The sequence below is a fragment of the Xiphophorus maculatus genome, chromosome 20 (assembly GCF_002775205.1).
Source record: "Xiphophorus maculatus strain JP 163 A chromosome 20, X_maculatus-5.0-male, whole genome shotgun sequence".
NCBI classification, from domain to species: domain Eukaryota; kingdom Metazoa; phylum Chordata; class Actinopteri; order Cyprinodontiformes; family Poeciliidae; genus Xiphophorus; species Xiphophorus maculatus.
Genome location: NC_036462.1, coordinates 29,555,310 through 29,572,459, shown reverse-complemented (window position 1 = coordinate 29,572,459; position 17,150 = coordinate 29,555,310). Strand labels below are relative to the sequence as shown.

General features: G+C 38.0%; 1 protein-coding gene across 1 annotated transcript; it reads left to right on the top strand.

The window, feature by feature from the left end:
- Positions 1-1,302: 1,302 nt before the first annotated feature.
- On the top strand, positions 1,303-13,149 carry wdr1 (WD repeat domain 1). Its single transcript, XM_005808458.3, has 15 exons — positions 1,303-1,442; positions 2,749-2,870; positions 3,343-3,433; positions 3,524-3,671; positions 3,824-4,004; positions 6,115-6,192; positions 7,548-7,628; positions 7,993-8,226; positions 8,570-8,657; positions 9,958-10,114; positions 10,359-10,443; positions 10,539-10,649; positions 10,779-10,952; positions 11,037-11,181; positions 12,372-13,149. The coding sequence occupies exons 1-15, from the start codon at positions 1,427-1,429 to the stop codon at positions 12,476-12,478; spliced, it is 1,818 nt and encodes a 605-aa protein (XP_005808515.1). The 5' UTR covers positions 1,303-1,426; the 3' UTR covers positions 12,479-13,149.
- The last annotated feature ends 4,001 nt before the right edge of the window (positions 13,150-17,150 follow it).

The window sequence follows — 17,150 nt, the reverse complement described above, 5'->3', positions numbered from 1 at the left end:
ACACGCACTGAATGACGTATTTTAGGACAAAGAAGATAATGTTGAAGAAAGTTGTATTATTATATAATTATTATTTATTATTATTTATATTATTATTATTATTATTAGTAGTAGTATTAATTAATTTGTTTCTCACAATCACACTAAATTATTTCTCATTAAATTGTATGTACAACTTATAAATATATATATATATATATATATATATATATATATATATATATATATATATATATATATATATATATATATATATATGTAAAAATATTATATTTATTTTTAAAATACATTAATTCTGTCTCTGGATACAGTTGTAGCACTTGAGTGTGTCTGAGAGATAAACATCTGTCATTTTAAGATTCTCCTAATATATTTTTCTGTAATTTTCTTTGTGTGTCCCATTTGCTTGGCATGGTAGATGTGTGTGCATTTTGATGGTACATGTGTGGTACATAGCTGGTACATGTGTACTTGTCAATCCATGTGTGCGCATAATTAATTTATATGTGTGAATATATGTGCGTATTTGTCCAGTGTTTATGCATACTGTGCACTGTTTTTGTTTGCTATGGAAAGAAAATATTGTGCAGTTACAACACAATGAGCAGAACTTTAAACTAGTTACTTTTGTCTTCAAATTGTATATCATCATTGTAACAATATATTTGCTTCCGTTGATGCTCACTCTGAAATGATCCCCCTGACCATATAGGTCAGGGGGATTACCAGTCCTATTCCAGGCTGGTGATGCTTTCTACTGACAGAATGACATTATAGACTTTAAAAACCCTCTCCTGAAAATGTAGTTCAGGCATATAACTATAGGTCAAGTGTTAAGCTCTTCGTAATTTATTGTTTTTTTTTTTTGTTTTTTTTTTGCAGTAACCCAATGTCAATATTCCTTAGCTCTGAGTAATCATTTTTGAAGGGAAAATTCTGTCGCATACTGTGTTGTGTATGAATTTAATCGTTTTTTTTTTTTATCATTAATCTTTTGTAGTTAGAGTTTTTCTACTCTCTTGGATTCTCAAAGGAGTTGATTTCTTTGTTTTCTACAATACATATTAAATTCTGTTATATCATATTAAATTGTTCTGTTATCAGAAATTAGGACAGAGGAAGCTGCTATTGAGAATAACCTTTTACCTGTGCTTTATCAACGTTGGTCATAAATTGCCGTGGAGCCTAAAAGACCATATTTAGGTGAAATTGATCCAAATCGCTGCAGCGCACCGCTACTGGCTGACAGCTGCAGCGCATGATCTAAGTTTACCATATATGGGCAAAGCCAGGCAGAGCGCGAGCTGGGGCCGCTTCCGTGTTTGTGTGATCAGGCAGGGCATTGCACACAGCCGGAGGAGCGTCTCTGTCTCCACAGATTCATTCATTGGAAAGACTAACGATAAGCTTAAGGCCAACAGGAATAATGCCGTTTGAACTGAGTAAGTCTGCGTCGCCTTATGACAAATGCTGAGTTAAACAGAGCGAAACAAATTTGCTTTGAAGCTAAATCTAGTGCGCCGTCTCGGCTAGTCGTCCAGGTAGTTCCCAGCTAGCTAGCCTCGCCCATTCTTGTGTGTTTTCTTTTTTTTTTTTTTTTTTGACATTTAAGATTTTCCGGGTGAAAATAAAACAGCCACGACTTGTTAAAGTGAAAGCCACGTCTGACTATCGTGACTTCTTGGAAATGTATTCTGGCTGTGTTTTCAGCCTGTTATGGGTTGTTTTAGTGAAAGTTAGCGTCAGCTAGCGGAGCTTTAACGTCACAAATAGGAAATAGTTCAGCTCCCGTCGTGTTGTTGTGACATGTTCAGACAGCAGCTGTCAGACGAGACGTGGCTGCTTGAACACACACCGTTTCGCACACAAATGTCACATTTTACTGGTGCGAACCAAAAGAAACGTATCTAAAATTGTGATTGTGGCTTGCGAAAACCTAATGGGTGCACCAGCCTGTTCTCAGATGCTGACATCCGATAACTCTCTCTGCCCAGTTATTGATTTATGACGTTGCGAGCTTTTAATTTAGAGCTACAGCAACCAAAAATTGATCAGAAATTAATGCAGTTTTAATGACCAGTGGTATTTCTTGTTCTGATAGTATGATAAACGTGTTTAGGAATGCAAAAAAATAGTTTTCTTTCTCGTGTTGTGGTTTAACCCTGTGCTAACTTGAAACATGCAATTCAATCCTACTAAGACAACTCGGACTTTTGTTTACCTATATGTCTAAAACGTATCCTCGTTCTAGTAGCTTTACACTTTTATGCATTTTTTCCATAATTCTCCATCTTCAAGTTATTAGAGAGAAGTTGGATGTACTTTCTACAGTAAACTTAAGATGTGAGTTTTTTTTATGAAGATAAGAGAATATAGGATTAAAATATCTTTTTCTTGTAGTGAATTATTTATAATGGAAGTAGTGTCATTAAACCTACATGGGACAGCAGTGTCTGTGCATAAGGGTTTTACTAAGATTAAAAATGACCAACTAGACATTTTAAACTGTCTTTAGCTAGTTCTTTTGGTGCTTGGCTATACTAAAACACTAGTTTCTGCATGTACTTTATTCACTTGATGAGGTAGATCCTTATCTGAAATCCAAGATTTCCAAAACGCTGTCAGCATTTCCAAATCCAGCGCTTTCCAGTTACAGACAGTTCCCAAAATATAAAATGAAGACCACAAAGGGGAAGTTCCCAACCAATCTCTTGTGCACTTGTAACTTTTATTTTTATTTTTTTTCAGAGCATGTTTTTGCCAGCCTCCCCCAGATGGAGAGGGGAGTTGCGAAAGTAATTGGTGGCGATCCCAAAGGAAACAACTTCCTCTACACCAACGGCAAGTGTGTCGTCATACGAAACATCGAGGTAATTACTTTTCTCATTAAGCCTTACTAATAAACGATGCTGTTCTATTCACCGTTTGTGCATTGCATGAGTCTGTTTTAAGTTGTGAAGTAAATCAGAAGTATCTTTAAGTTTGGTTTGTTTTCCCTCTACAACGTGATGCTGCAGTTGCTTGTACTCTAAAATCCTGCTCTGTTTAATCACTCTCCTTTCCCATGGTGCTCTTGCACACTGGTTTAACCAAAAATAAGTGGTTAAAACTGAGTCAAAAAAACTAAGTTTGTTTTGACTTAGTTTTGCTCAAGACTGACCCCAGTGTGTATTAAACAGAGTACAATAAAATAAAAATAACCTCAGTTTCCTCTATTCATCAAACCACATTTATTGCATGTTCTTGTCATTCTGTTAGTGGGTTAGATCGACCTTTTTATTAAGAAGCATCGTCTGTCCAACTGTCAAACTATGTGATATTATGTTTGTTTTTTTATTGAAGAATCCAGCAATTGCGGACATTTACACTGAGCATGCTCATCAAGTTACTGTCGCCAAGTACGCCCCCAGTGGCTTCTACATTGCATCTGGAGGTATAGATCCCTTTTAGACACTTCTGTCTACAAATCTATTTTGTACTGTGAATTAGCTGTTTTTAACAAAAACTTTTTCTGGCCTCTCAGATGTATCAGGGAAGATCCGTATCTGGGACACCACCCAGAAGGAACACATGCTCAAGTACGAGTACACCCCCATTTCAGGGAAAGTCAAGGACATCGCCTGGACAGAGGACAGCAAGAGGATTGCGGTTGTAGGCGACGGACGAGAGAAGTAAGAGTCAAAAGTTTTGTACCAGTGCATTTATAATGCGATAGTTAAAGATGTCTTCAAATGTTTATTATGCTGTTGTGTGAAATATGGAAACCATCCAGCCAAACAACCTCTCTGTCAGAAAAGCTGAGTGTGTATGTCTTCTGTTGTAGGTTTGGTGCAGTGTTCTTGTGGGACTCGGGCTCATCAGTGGGAGAGGTTTCTGGCCATGCAAAATTAATCAACAGTGTAGACATAAGACAGAAACGCCCATACCGCCTTGCCACTGCCAGCGACGACACCTGCGCCTCTTTCTTTGAGGGACCTCCCTTCAAGTTTAAATTCACGCTAAGGGTATGTTTTTTTTCTTTTAATCTTCAGTATTTGAATGAATTTTTTGTGAAGGGATATTTGTGCTTAACACAGCATTTGGGGTAATTGAGGTTTTTTTTTTTTTTTTTTTTTTTACATTAAACTCTAGAAATAGGCAAGTCTCTGAAAACTTCCTCAACCTGAATTCTCATCGGTTAGCTTTGTTTTATGCTTTCAGTAACTTTAAGCTGCTGGTTATTTAGTGCTGCTTACTCATCTAAAAGCTGTCACACCCTGGTGGCTTTTAACAGTGTTGCCTTGTGTTGCTGCTTCCACATTATATAACGTCCATCCCACTCAAATGCTTGGGGCGTGTTTGGCCAAATTCATTCAGGCCTCTCATTTGTTTCAGCATTCTGTCTTCTTTTCCTAGAATAATTATTTCCTGTCTTAAATTTGCAATCTGAATAGCTTTTTTCCCCAAATTATATACGTGTTATTTGCTTAAACTGTATTGAATTCAGATTATGCAGGTAATTGGTCTTCCAGTCATGCTCCTCCCATGGTTTTCTTATCAGTCTAAATGCCAGCCACAGGAAGCTACTTTGGATTGGGATGGTCTTCCTCATAATTTACTTTCACACTGGCCTCAGTTTCCTACCGTCATATGAAACCCAAGTTTTCACCAGCAAACGTGAACCTAAATAAGGAAGAACCAACTTGCTGCTTGCCATGAGGAAGACGGCTTCATGCATGCATGCAATTTTACAAATGCATTGTTTTGAATGTTTTGGGCCTTTTTTTTTTTTTGCCCATAGATGCTTGCCGGCAACCGCGTAGGAGAATGCATAGCTGTTCCTGACTCTTTGCAAAAACACTCCAACAAACTAACTTCTGTAATGTCTGTAGCCATAAATGACAGATTAAAAGCAAGGGTCGATGTTAAATGCTGTGCTCGAGCTTCTCAGAACACCCTGCCATGAAGTGGATGTAACTGTGAGAAATTGAGGTTCATTGATCAGAATAGACTTTCCTGCTGTAAATGGTCAAAAAACTAAATGTGATGCAAGAAATGTGATCATTACAAAAAGTATACTGCTTACATATTCTAGAGAAGGAGAAACTTTCCAAAGGATGCCCACTCTTTTCTGACAGAGGGTCAAAGCTCTAATGCAGGGGTGCCCATGTCCTATTATCCTACAACTTTTAAGTGCATCCCAACTTATAAGTAACATTTTAGTGAAATATGAGCTTGTTTTAAGTAAATAATTCCTTAATATTGATGAAGAATTTGTAAATTATTTAACTTATAACAAGATATTTTTCTCATGTTATAAGTTAATCTATCTGCCAATGGATCGAATAGTTTTCATCAATATTAAGGATTTATTTACTCAAAACAAGCCTCTATATCTTGCTGGAAAGTTACTTGTAAGTTACTTTTGTCTTATTTCAAATTTAATAAGATATTTGCACTAGAAACTAGACCAAAAGTATTTAAGATTTTGTGTTTTTGCAGTGTGTTAATCTATTTGGCCTTCTGAAAAATCTGTAGCTGCAACTAAAAAGCAGACCTGTCTCAATGTTTAAGGAAATGGATTTCTTTTTTTTTTAAATGGTATCTCTCTGCTTCCTGACTTAATTTGAAATGACTCGCTGATGCTGGTGGGGGGGGGGTCTGCTTTTCTTTCAGTGAGGACTACAGAATATATTTTGTCAGCACAACTCTGTAGTGCTTATATATGGTGTGTTCACAGATCAGAAAAAGATGGGGAATTTGAAATTAACAATCTAATTACTGCTCAAGGAAGATCAAAATAAATGTCTAATTTCAACCATCAATTTTACTAGAACATCTCTAGTCAGAACTCTTAAAATGTTAGTGGACTTTTGTAAAGGGGACTTGAGAGAAAAGATTTACATTTGTCCACATTCTGTGATTTATTCCTTACAAAGTTTAAATGTTTAAGTATTAACTATGTACATAAGGTCAAAGTAATGTAGCCCACTTTAGACAGCACAATTTTTAGAATTTTTTTTTATATTTTCAAAATATTTTTGTGCATTCAACCTTGTTCAATTTGCTATTTAAGTAATGAGTCTTTTTTTCTTTTTTCTCTTCTTCCCACTCCGGTCTCCCCTGTGACTGAAGGACCACAGCCAGTTCGTCAACTGCATTCGTTTCTCTCCAGATGGAAGTCGACTAGTCACAGCTGGAGCTGATGGCCAGGTCGGTGGCAAAGTGCAGACTGTGGGCATGCAATTACATAAAGGCAAATCTGAATGCTAAAACTGAGATTATCATTTCATCAAAGTACAAAACTGTTTTGTTTTTCCCGTGTAGAAAGGCTTCATGGAGTGTACTGCAGTCGGTCTAATCAAACGACTTAAGCTGTAGATATTTTGCCAAACTGTAGAATCTTGCAGAGAATACATTTTAATTGACTTCAAACATGACTGCTTTATTAAGCTTAAACCAATAATCATACCTTTGTGCAAATAATAAACTCGTGGCAATAGTTAAAGAATTGAAAGTTTAAAATTAAAGTGAAAAATTCTCATGTTTCTGCATATAAAACTGAGGAAGGAAGTTTAGACACGTGAAAGGGCAGTTTTAAAGAAGCGGTCAGGCCAGTAAGCGTGTCAAGCAAAAGATGTTTTCTGAAATGCCTAAGGAATATTAAAAAGGCATCTGGAGAACACAATCACTCTTAATCTAAGCAGTTCTGTGGCGTTTTCTTTTTAATGTGTTTCCTTAGCGTGGCAGTAAACCTGAGGGATATACTGCCACGCTGATCTGGTTAAATAGTCTGTGATGGCTGGCATCATGAAGAGTTAAATTCCAGAGTTTATCAATTGTGGTTCTGATTATTTTTCTTTTTTTTTCTTTTAAAGTAACCCCAGTTTTTCTTTGTGTTCTGATTCACATAACTTATCACATTTTTGCTGCCCTGAAGGAGACAAAGCTACGTTAGTTCCCAGCCATGTGGCCACTATCTGGCTTCAGGCTTTGCTACTTGCTTGCAGTAGTAAATGGTTTAGGTGTTAATAAATTATCATGATGTACAGTACAGACCAAGAATTTGGACACACCTTTTAATTCAATGAGTTTCCTTTATTTTCATGACTATTGACATTGTAGATTCACACTGAAGGCATCAAAACTATGAATAACACATGTGGAAATATGCACTAAACAAAAAAAGTGTAAAACAACTGAAAATACCCCTTATATTCTAGTTTCTTCAAAGTAGCAACCTTTTGCTGTGATTACTGCTTTGCACACACTCTGCATTTTCTTGATGAGCTTCAAGAGGTCGTCACCTGAAATGGTTTTCACTTCATAGGTCAACCTGCCCTGTCAGGTTAATACGTGGGATTTATTGCCTTATAAATAGTCATGAAAATAAAGAAAACCCATTGAATTAGAAGGTGTGTCCAAACTTTTGGTCTGTACAGTAAATATTAAGCTCAACTTTCTTTGTTCTAAACTATTGTAACTGAGTTCTTCATAGAATAACTTGTACAAAATTCAAACTTGATTTAAAAAATAAAAGGATGCTTTGACCTCTTGCTTACCTGCAGATATTCGTCTACGATGGAACAACTGGTGAACGGGTCAGCTCACTGGGTGGAGAGAAGGCTCACAAAGGAGGAATCTACGCTGTAAGTACTTGAAATTTTGAACCAAACTACTGTAGCAACACAAAATGAGAAATATGATGTTTATATTGTAAGCCTGTCACCTGACTTGCATTAATTTGATTAGATGTGTAAGCTTTTTGTCAAAGCTGGTGTTCCAGGCCTGCCGTTCTGTACACCAAGTGTTTGAAACATGAATGGCTCATTTCCTAGTCAAATTATGAACATGTTTCCTTAAACTGCCCCTCTTCCTCTTCAAAGTCAATGTTTGTTATTCCCTCTGCCCCAACGACTAGGAAATGTGCTTTCCTAGTGACGGATCACAAGAACACTGTTAACATTTTCAATAAAAATAGTCTTTTCTTAACCTTTGCTTCATGTCGTGCAGCTCAGCTGGAGCCCTGACAGCTCCCAGCTGATCTCTGCCTCAGGGGATAAAACCGTGAAGCTCTGGGACGTTGGCGCAGGCACGGCCGTCACCACCTTCAATATGGGCTCCGATGTGAGCGACCAGCAGCTGGGCTGCTTGTGGCAGAATAACCACCTCCTCAGCATCTCTCTGTCAGGATACATCAACTACCTGGACAAGAACAACCCTGACCGGCCCATTCGCACCATCAAGGTCAGACTACAGAGTTTATGAATGTTGTCTAGATAGTGAGGTTCTGAAAAAAATATATATATATTTTTCTTTTTTTACAGTGCCAATTCAGTAAGTGGTAGCAAAGAGGCTAAGATTTTTCTTTTTTAATAAGTAGGGACTCCATATTGCCAATCGTTGTTGATTTTAATAGATATCTTGATCTAAGTTGTGTAATTGTTGTACAGAGTGGCTAAAACTAATTTAAGAATTTAGCTGCCTGATCCAGTCTGAAATGTTTTCCATAAACTCTGGAATTACCTTCCAGGGTAAATTTGTGCCAAGTTAATTTAGTGTATGCTCTAAAGTATATCTCTGTTTGCAGGGTCACACAAAGTCCATCCAGTGTCTGACGGTTCATAAAGGCGATGGTCGATCATACATCTACTCTGGGAGTCATGATGGACACATCAATATCCTTACATAGTCTGTTATTGTGAAGGTGACTCTGGTAAACATTTGGGTTTCTGCAGGGTCGTAAGAGATTTTACTTTAATCTTGGCGTAAGATTTTGAAATGCAGTTGGTTTATTGCTACGTATTCTAAGTATTTACAATTGTAGTTTTTAAGAAATGTGCTGGCAGCAGTCATGTCTTGTAGTTTTTGACTGAGGTTTGATTCATCTGAACATCCAGCTTTCCACATGAACTTGTAAATGAATTCTTCAATCAGAAACTTTAAGATGGAAATCATACTTTTCTTTAAATAAGTTCTAATTCACTGGACCGAACAAGTTTGTGAATCATTGGTGATAAGTTGTTTGAAGAGGTTTCTTAAAACACTAAACTGTACTGTAAGAGCTGCTGTTAATTCTTAGTTTTTATTTCAAGTTCCAAATCCATATGAATTTGAAAAGTTTTTTTTTAATCATGTACAACTGGATTATGTGTTGATCATGAGGATGTAATTCGGTGGCTCAGCAGTGGAAAGTTTTCGGTCTGGACGTCAGTTCTGAGCGTCTTCTAAAATGGAAATTTACATATTCAGTCAAAAATAGTCATGCATTGCTTCATGGTAATTTTACATGCTGCTTCCTTCATATGATCTCATAGCTTTGCTGTTGCATGTTGGCTCAGGCTGGTTCGTTTTTCTAACTAGGAAGTCTGCTTTCAATACTGCAGCTACTTTCCACCTTGCCTTCTCATTTCATCTTTCAGCTCTTACACTTGGTTGAAGACTTGCCTTGCTAATTATATGCTGACATTAGCATGCTGTAAATTTAATTTTAAAACTAATCTGGTTTAACTAATCTGCCCATAAACGTCCTGTTTGAGTTGTTTGATTGCTTTTAGGAGACTTTAGTAGCTCACTATGGTGGATTTGATAGAAATAATCAACTGGTAAATATGGCAGACATTGTAGCCAGTTTTGGTCAAAGTAAGTTAATTGTTTTCAAAGGATTATGCTAAATTTAAAGCCGTTTCTTTCCTTCACAATGCAAGAAGTAAAATCTGAGCTCTCGTTTCCAAAGCATTTTCACACTCTGATGAATTTGATACTTTCAGTGATGATGGCTTCAGCAACTACGTCTTACTCCTTGAATTGCTCCCTTGTTGGTAATGTGGACTATGGATCAAGTCACTTGCAAGCAGATTTTTTCTGTTTGTCAAAACAGGAACCAGAGATTTGGTTAAAGTGTGCTGCAGGATGCACATCGACTTTCATTTAAAAGGGTCAAAAATATCAGTGTGATTTCTTTAACTCCTGCTTCACATTACTGGGATGCAGAAACTGGTGAGAATGACAGTTTCTCAGGGAAAGGCCACAGTAACCAGGTGAGCAAGATGCAGGTGGATGAAGCCAATGACCTGGTGACGTGCAGCATGGATGATACGCTCCGCTACACAAGCCTCAGCAAGAAAGAGTACAGGTATGGACCGTTTTTCTGTAAGAGATTCTAAAATTTAGTTTGTTTCTTTTGGGGGGTTTTTTGTTTGTTTTTTGAAGGTCCCCTGCAGTTTTTAGCATCTTCCTTAACTGTGTTGGATATACAGACAGTAGCATGCATTTAAGGGAAACGCATCTCTTGTTTGGATCGTGTTTGTACGCCAATGTTGGGTGTAGCTGTCAGAGCCGGTTTCCCTCTGTAACAACCCCGTCTGCTGGCTTTGCAGTGCCTCTGATGTGGTGAAGATGGACTCCCAGCCTAAAAGTGTCTCCGTATCAGGAGGGTTCACTCTGGCTGTGTGCATCGGTCAGGTAATGTCCTCTGCTTTTGGTTGTGGTTACCTCCAAACTCATTGTTTCAGTTACCTTTAGGACTAGGGTGATTACATTTTACTTTTTCTTCTTAGCTGGTCTTGCTGAAGGACAAGAAGAAAGTCTTCACATTGGACAATCTTGGCTATGAAGCAGAGGTTGGGGTCATCCATCCTGGTGGCACCACTGCTGCTGTTGGTGGAAATGTGAGTGGAAATCTTCTTAGAAGAGACGCTTTGCTGCTTTTGAGAATGCTTTCAGACTTGTGTAGTTTTAATCACTGTACCATTTTATCAGATCTTGTCAATACTTTTTAAAATGTTTCCTATCTTTAGGATGGAAAAGTCCACCTCTACTCAATTCAAGGCAACACTCTGAAGGACGAGGGTAAAACTCTTGAGAATAAAGGGTCCATAACCGACATGGCCTACTCCAGTGACGGAGCCTACTTGGCTGTCATCGACGATAAGAAGGTCGCTACGGCCTACTCTGTGGCAGACGGCTACTCGGTAAAACTAGTTTTGTCCTGCAAAGCTGAGTTGGTCTTTCGGTATGGGATGTTAATTTTAATACTTTTTTTTTTCTCCCTCCAGGTAAAAAATGAGTTTTATGGGCATCATGCCAAACCAGTGAGTCTGGCCTGGTCACCTGACAATGAGCACTTTGCAACCGGTGGGATGGACATGATGGTTTACATCTGGACAGTTGGTGATGCAGACACAAGGATCAAACTTCCCGGTTAGTGATAAACCTGCAAACCTAAGCATGCCAGTCTCATGCATGCGTGCGGTATTTTTTTTAATACCGTTTTCACGTTTGTTTGTGTTTTTTTTTTTTGGCTAACTTTAAGCTGCACACTTAATTTAGTTTGGAGGCTTTTCTAGTTATTTGCACACCTATGAACATTTGCTGTTTCGCATTGCAGTAAAGGACTAAACAAGTAGATCCCTAATTGGAACCACTGTTGCGTATTTTACTGCAAAACAAATAAGAATTCAAATGATTACTCTGCTCAGATTTCTTGCTGCACTTTTTACAAGCTGTGTTTCAATGATTTAGTTGTGCCACATTATTTGCCTAGTCTTATTCTGCGGGTTTACATCGCAAATTTGTATTCAGATGTCCTGCAAGTACAAAGCTGATCTTTATGGTCAGACAACGGATCTTATTGCTTGCAACAACTTTGTCAAAGGTGAATTAATTAGCATCAAAAATTGAGTTTGCATGACAAATGATAGCATAGTGTCATATTACCTTGATGTTTTGCGGCTCCAGCCTGTGAATAGCACAAGGAGTGCTTGGCAAGCAAAATAACCTGCAGAGTAAATTCTGCAAGCTCACACGTATCTATAAAGCTGCATGTAGTCACTGAAGGAACTAGTTGTTTTTCCCCAATTAAAACCTGTTTGATTCAGAATTCCTTGAACTAAGACTTTAAAAGAATTATTTTTATATATAACATCAGATGGAGATGAAATCTAATTTGTTGGAGACATGGAAGAATTTGGAAAAATAAACAATGATGTTTGTTCTTTTTTTGTTTATACAATTATTGCGTCCGACCTGCAGCATTAAACCCGACCCAGGACAAATATTCACCTGGGTGTAAAATGATCTTCTCCTAAAGGTGGAAGAAAGCTTGCATTTTTTCCCCCAGGTTCTAAAAGGGAACTCTTCTTGGACATTTAGTCAGATTAATTTAATCATGTTTTTTAAAGTCTTTATTATGGAGCTATAACACCACAAAATGTAGTATTTTCTGTAGAACTCACAGGATCAAGATGCTGCTATTACCTACACCAGTGTAGGTAATAGCAACTCATCACTGATCAGACTGAATAAATAAAAAAAAAAAAGATTTACTAAACATGTTTCTTTGTTACACTGGCCTTTTTTGTAATGAGTTTTTCTTGCACCGATATCTGCAGATGCTCACCGCTTGCACCATGTCAGCAGCCTGGCCTGGATCGACGCTCACACTCTAGTCACCACCTCCCATGATGCCACTGTCAAGCAGTGGACAATTAAATACTGAGCTGCAAGCAAAACATTCACATCTCCAGGGACAAGGACTACTGTAGAAATCAAGCTTTTCTTCTTTTTTTTTTTTTTTCTTTTTCCCGTTAATGTACTGTTAAGCATTGAAACTTTGGTCTATGCTGTCTGTAACATCTGAATTGTAAATGGTTATGCTAGTGATGGCGTCCAGAAAACAGTTTTAACACAATTAACGCAAGTCTACACGCAGGTGAAATGTTGAATTATGAAATGTAACCATGAGTGCTTTTACAGCTCTTCATGGACGCAAACATGTTTGTAATCATTCCATAGTTTACTAAAATCCTTTTCTGTGCATTGGGCCCTTTAAGGAGGAACAATTAGCTTTTTACCAGAGCAGAACATGTTTCAATGAAATAAAACCTTTTGGTTACATTCCTGAAATGAATTGGTCTCTGCAGCAAATGTGCTTTTTTTTTTTTAACAATATTTTACAGTTTTGTTTTTTTGTCAACATTCAGACTTTGACTCTGATCTTTGGGATCGGAAGCATTAAGGAAATGAGAGAACAAAGAATACAATCAGAATGCTGTCTTTTCTGTTGGGTCTTGTTAGTGTGTAGCTTGTCTCATTTTTTTTTAATGTCTTTATGAATTGGTGTCTAAAGAGGAACTTGGTTAATTATAATAAAAGGTAACTTTTTATGCATTCATCTTCTCACGCATTACTCTCAACACTTTAAGGCAGACAACATACACATGTACTTCCTGCCATAGCATTTTGCTAACTGCAGAAAATCCCTTTTGTCTTAAAGCTATGAGCTACTGGTGAAAACTTTAGTTCAAAAAGCATGTCTTTGATCCTCTGTGAGGTGGCTCCGGACGTACTGAAGGCTGAAGTTCATGCCTTTTACAAGAGATTTGGTTTTGAATCCTCTCAAAACACATTTTCTAGTGTTTTTCTTCCGTTCAACTTTCCAATATGACCCTCTGCCCCCAACATCTTTATTTGTAAACCCAGATTTGTGCAGATGTTTTAGGAATGCTAACTTAGTGATGGGGAGAGGAAGAATTTCAATTGGATCTTCCATGTTTTGTTATACGAGTAACAATGCCTGAATATTTTATTGTTGAATTGCTTTCACGCCAGGTTTACTTTTGCTAGAAGACAGTGTTCTTTATTTTTTTTTGGAGGGTGGGGTTGTCTTATTCAACTGAACATTAGATATCGTATCAATGACATCCTTTATCTTTGTTTGTTTACCCGAGGTGCCTGATAAAACTATATAGATGAAGGGATTTAATGGCTCAGTTGATTTGAAAAGCCTCATGAACTTGTATTGGCACGATCCCTACCCGATCGAGAGGAAACAAATGATTATCTCACATTTACGGCACCTATCATTGACATTTAACCCAGTGACTCTGTATTTACGCCGCTCTCATTAAAAACGCCAGCAGGAGCTCTCATTCCAAACTCAGTAGTAAGCACAGTGAAAGGTGCACGGTAGACACCTTTTATCATTGCAGCATAAATTTCCACCCCAGTCTAAATTTTACAATGCTCTGTGATAAGATGTTCGTGGAATCGAAACTGTCTTTCAACACGATTGCTGCTCTCTGTGCTGTAAACTGGATACATCATGTTCATTTAGTCTAGAGTTTTATTATATTCATGCACAATACGGGATCAAAGTAATTTTAGACTGATCTTTGATCTGTAATTGTGGAAGGAAATGCATTTAAAGAATGATTCATTAGTTTGGGATTTTTCTTCTGTAGAATTGAGGATTTTTAAAACAAGAGGATAATGTGAAAGTCTTAGTATCTCGACAGATTTCTGCTGTCAAAACTGTCAACAAATGCAGCTGGAAGCTTTAGAAATACTCAAAACAACTTTACCTTCGTCACAGGATTCAGCCTAGAGCTGCTGCAATAAATATTAAAATGCAGGCAAGAATAAGCAAGAACAGTCAAGATTTCCAAAGTTTTACATTCAAACTTATTTCAGTTCAACCAAGAAAGTTGTCACTGAAGGCAAACGAGACACACATCTACTATGATATTAAAATAAAATTGTAATATTGATCAATTTTCTTTCCTTACATTTTTTTTAAACTATAGGATTGTCATTTTAAGCTCCCGCCACACAGATTCTATTCAGGACTCTGGCAAAAACAGCGTTTGACTGAAGTGGTGATGCTCTGATCAACAGGCACAGACTAATATTTAATGCACAACATGCCTCACGGAAGTATGCTGGAAAACTTGGAATTTTGTGTGCATTGTGCAGTTTGAAAAACACATTTCTACTGGAAAAAAATGAGAATAATTAGGAATAATTTGTTTTTACCTGTTTATCTTTGCAGAGTTGCAGGTTGGCGCCTGACTCTGGAGGTGCAGCCTGGACACACACAGTACAACCTCACACGCAAACACACACCTAAGGGTATTTATTTTTTTTTATAGAGACTAATTAACCTAGCAGCAGTCATGTTTTCGGACTGTAAGCTGCGAGACAACAGTGAACTGGTGATAAATAACAATCAGAAATCAGTACAGAAAATATAACCTGTTAAAATATCCCAAAAATGCTAAATTATGATCCTGACAAATTGTGTTATCTCTTACTTAGCACTGGTCAGTAACAGATTCATGTTCATTAACGAAACAAACCTTTCAATACCAGCGCAGTGGTTCTTTGTTGCTCAAGGTGGAAAGTAGCTTCAAGTTTGCCAAAAGGGTTGTAACCTATTATTTATCTTAATAATATTGTTGCTCAGTTTGCTGCCAGAGGAGACCCAGTAAAACAATCCGAGAAGCGCAGCGTGTGAGCATCTCTTTTGGGTCAAACCCGGATGTTCCCACAGTTCTCTGAAACCCGGATGTTCCCACAGTTCTCTGAAACCCGGATGTTCCCACAGTTTTCTGAAACCCGGATGTTCCCACAGTTTTCTGAAACCCGGATGTTCCCACAGTTTTCTGAAACCCGGATGTTCCCACAGTTCTCTGAAACCCGGATGTTCCCACAGTTCTCTGAAACCCGGATGTTCCCACAGTTCCCTGAAATAAAAGAGTTGACTCCAACCAGGAGATGCACACCCTGGGATTCCTCCTGCATCCTGCAAACATATAAAATGCAAGTAGAAAATGTACATTTGTGCTGCTGGAGTGTAGGATTTTGCTCTAACTGTATTCTGCGACTGAATTGGAAGTAACATTTTTACATGTAAAATTTTATTTTACAAGTAAAAATGTACCATTTTGAGAAGGGGTTGAATTAAACAGTTACGCTAACATCGCAACTATCAATCAGGAATTGGACAGCGGTCTGTGCTGCTTAATGGGGTTTTTTAGCCCTCAGTTATGTTTCATATGCTAGCAGCAGTAGCCTGCATAGTGCTAACAGGGGAAATGATTGACTTAAATGTTACATAGGTGGGCTCCCTCTGCTGCACTCTGGTTACACCGTGTCTCCAATCACATTTGCTTCAAATCCAGAGTCAGTAAATTAAGTTAGCCAGCTAGTTGTCATGTGATAAATGCTGCCTGCTTAATTAGATGCCTACAGTGGTTTTTGTTTGGGGTTTCTACGGGACAGGGAGAGTCCAGGCGGCGGAAGGTAAGCTTCCTTTTTCTTGTTTTATACCTTTTTTTTTTTCATATTGTCTTTTATTCAAATCTAGTTTTGTTCCACGGTCAACGAGTCTGTTGTCAAATGCCTTTGTCCTACAATTCACCAAAACTTTGTTTCTGGTGACTGGGAGGAGCCAGGGGAGCTCTGGCCGTCCCAGGGAAGTCGATGTTTAACTCCCAGCGTTGGACTTCATCATTACTGTCCGCTGCTGCAGACAGTAATGATGTCTGTGATGAAAGACTTGCGCTGTGGAAAGAAATTCAGTGTTTGCGGTCTTAGAACAAAAAAACAAACAAAACAACAACACTGAGGCAGGCAAAGTTAGTCAAAAGAACTTCTTTCAAATGTTTGCTTTTTCTTGTGGGAAACTGCAAACAGGACTTAAATAAAAAAAAATTATATCCTTCTTCCCACTTCTCCAGATTTGAGGACCGAGAGTTGTCTAGTCAACAGATTCTGCGTCTCTTGGCTGCTTGTCTGATGGAAGTAGATAACCGTCCCTCAGTAGATTTTGCAGTTGTTCATGTCTTATTTAGGTCTATCAAGCCGTTTTTTTCCTTCCACTTAGTAATTTTAGGCTACTTCTACTCATCTTAGATTCTTTAAAATACATTGAAATTTGATGTACCGTGACAAAATGTGAAGGAACTTTAAGGATGTGAATATTTTCCCAATGCCGTGTATAAAATAAAGCAGAATTAGGTCACGTGAGCCGCCTTCTCGCTCAAAGTCTTGCAATCACTCTGAGTGTAACCCAAGACTGGTGTTACCCAGACGCCAGAGACGTCCCAGAGGAGCTGCATCTCGTTACAGAGCTCTTGACGAGACCGACAACAACGACTTAGAACATCACACTACATACAGTGCATGATACTGACCTTTCGCTCTCCTGCTGCGTTCACACAGTGGAGAATTGTGGTTCACATGTTTGGCCGTGTGTCAGAGAACCTGATCTTTGTGGGACGGACGGAGAAGAAAGCAGCCATTGATCAGAGAAATTTTGCCAGAGGAGAAAGTTTTTTTTTTTAGTTGTTCTGCTGCTTTTCTGTAGCTCCTCCACTCGCGCAGACGTA

Coding starts and splice junctions, on each gene's coding strand:
- wdr1 (XM_005808458.3), top strand. Junction 10,115..10,358: donor CTCAGCAAGAAAGAGTACAG/GTATGGACCGTT, acceptor CTGGCTTTGCAG/TGCCTCTGATGTGGTGAAGA. Junction 10,953..11,036: donor CTGTGGCAGACGGCTACTCG/GTAAAACTAGTT, acceptor TTCTCCCTCCAG/GTAAAAAATGAGTTTTATGG.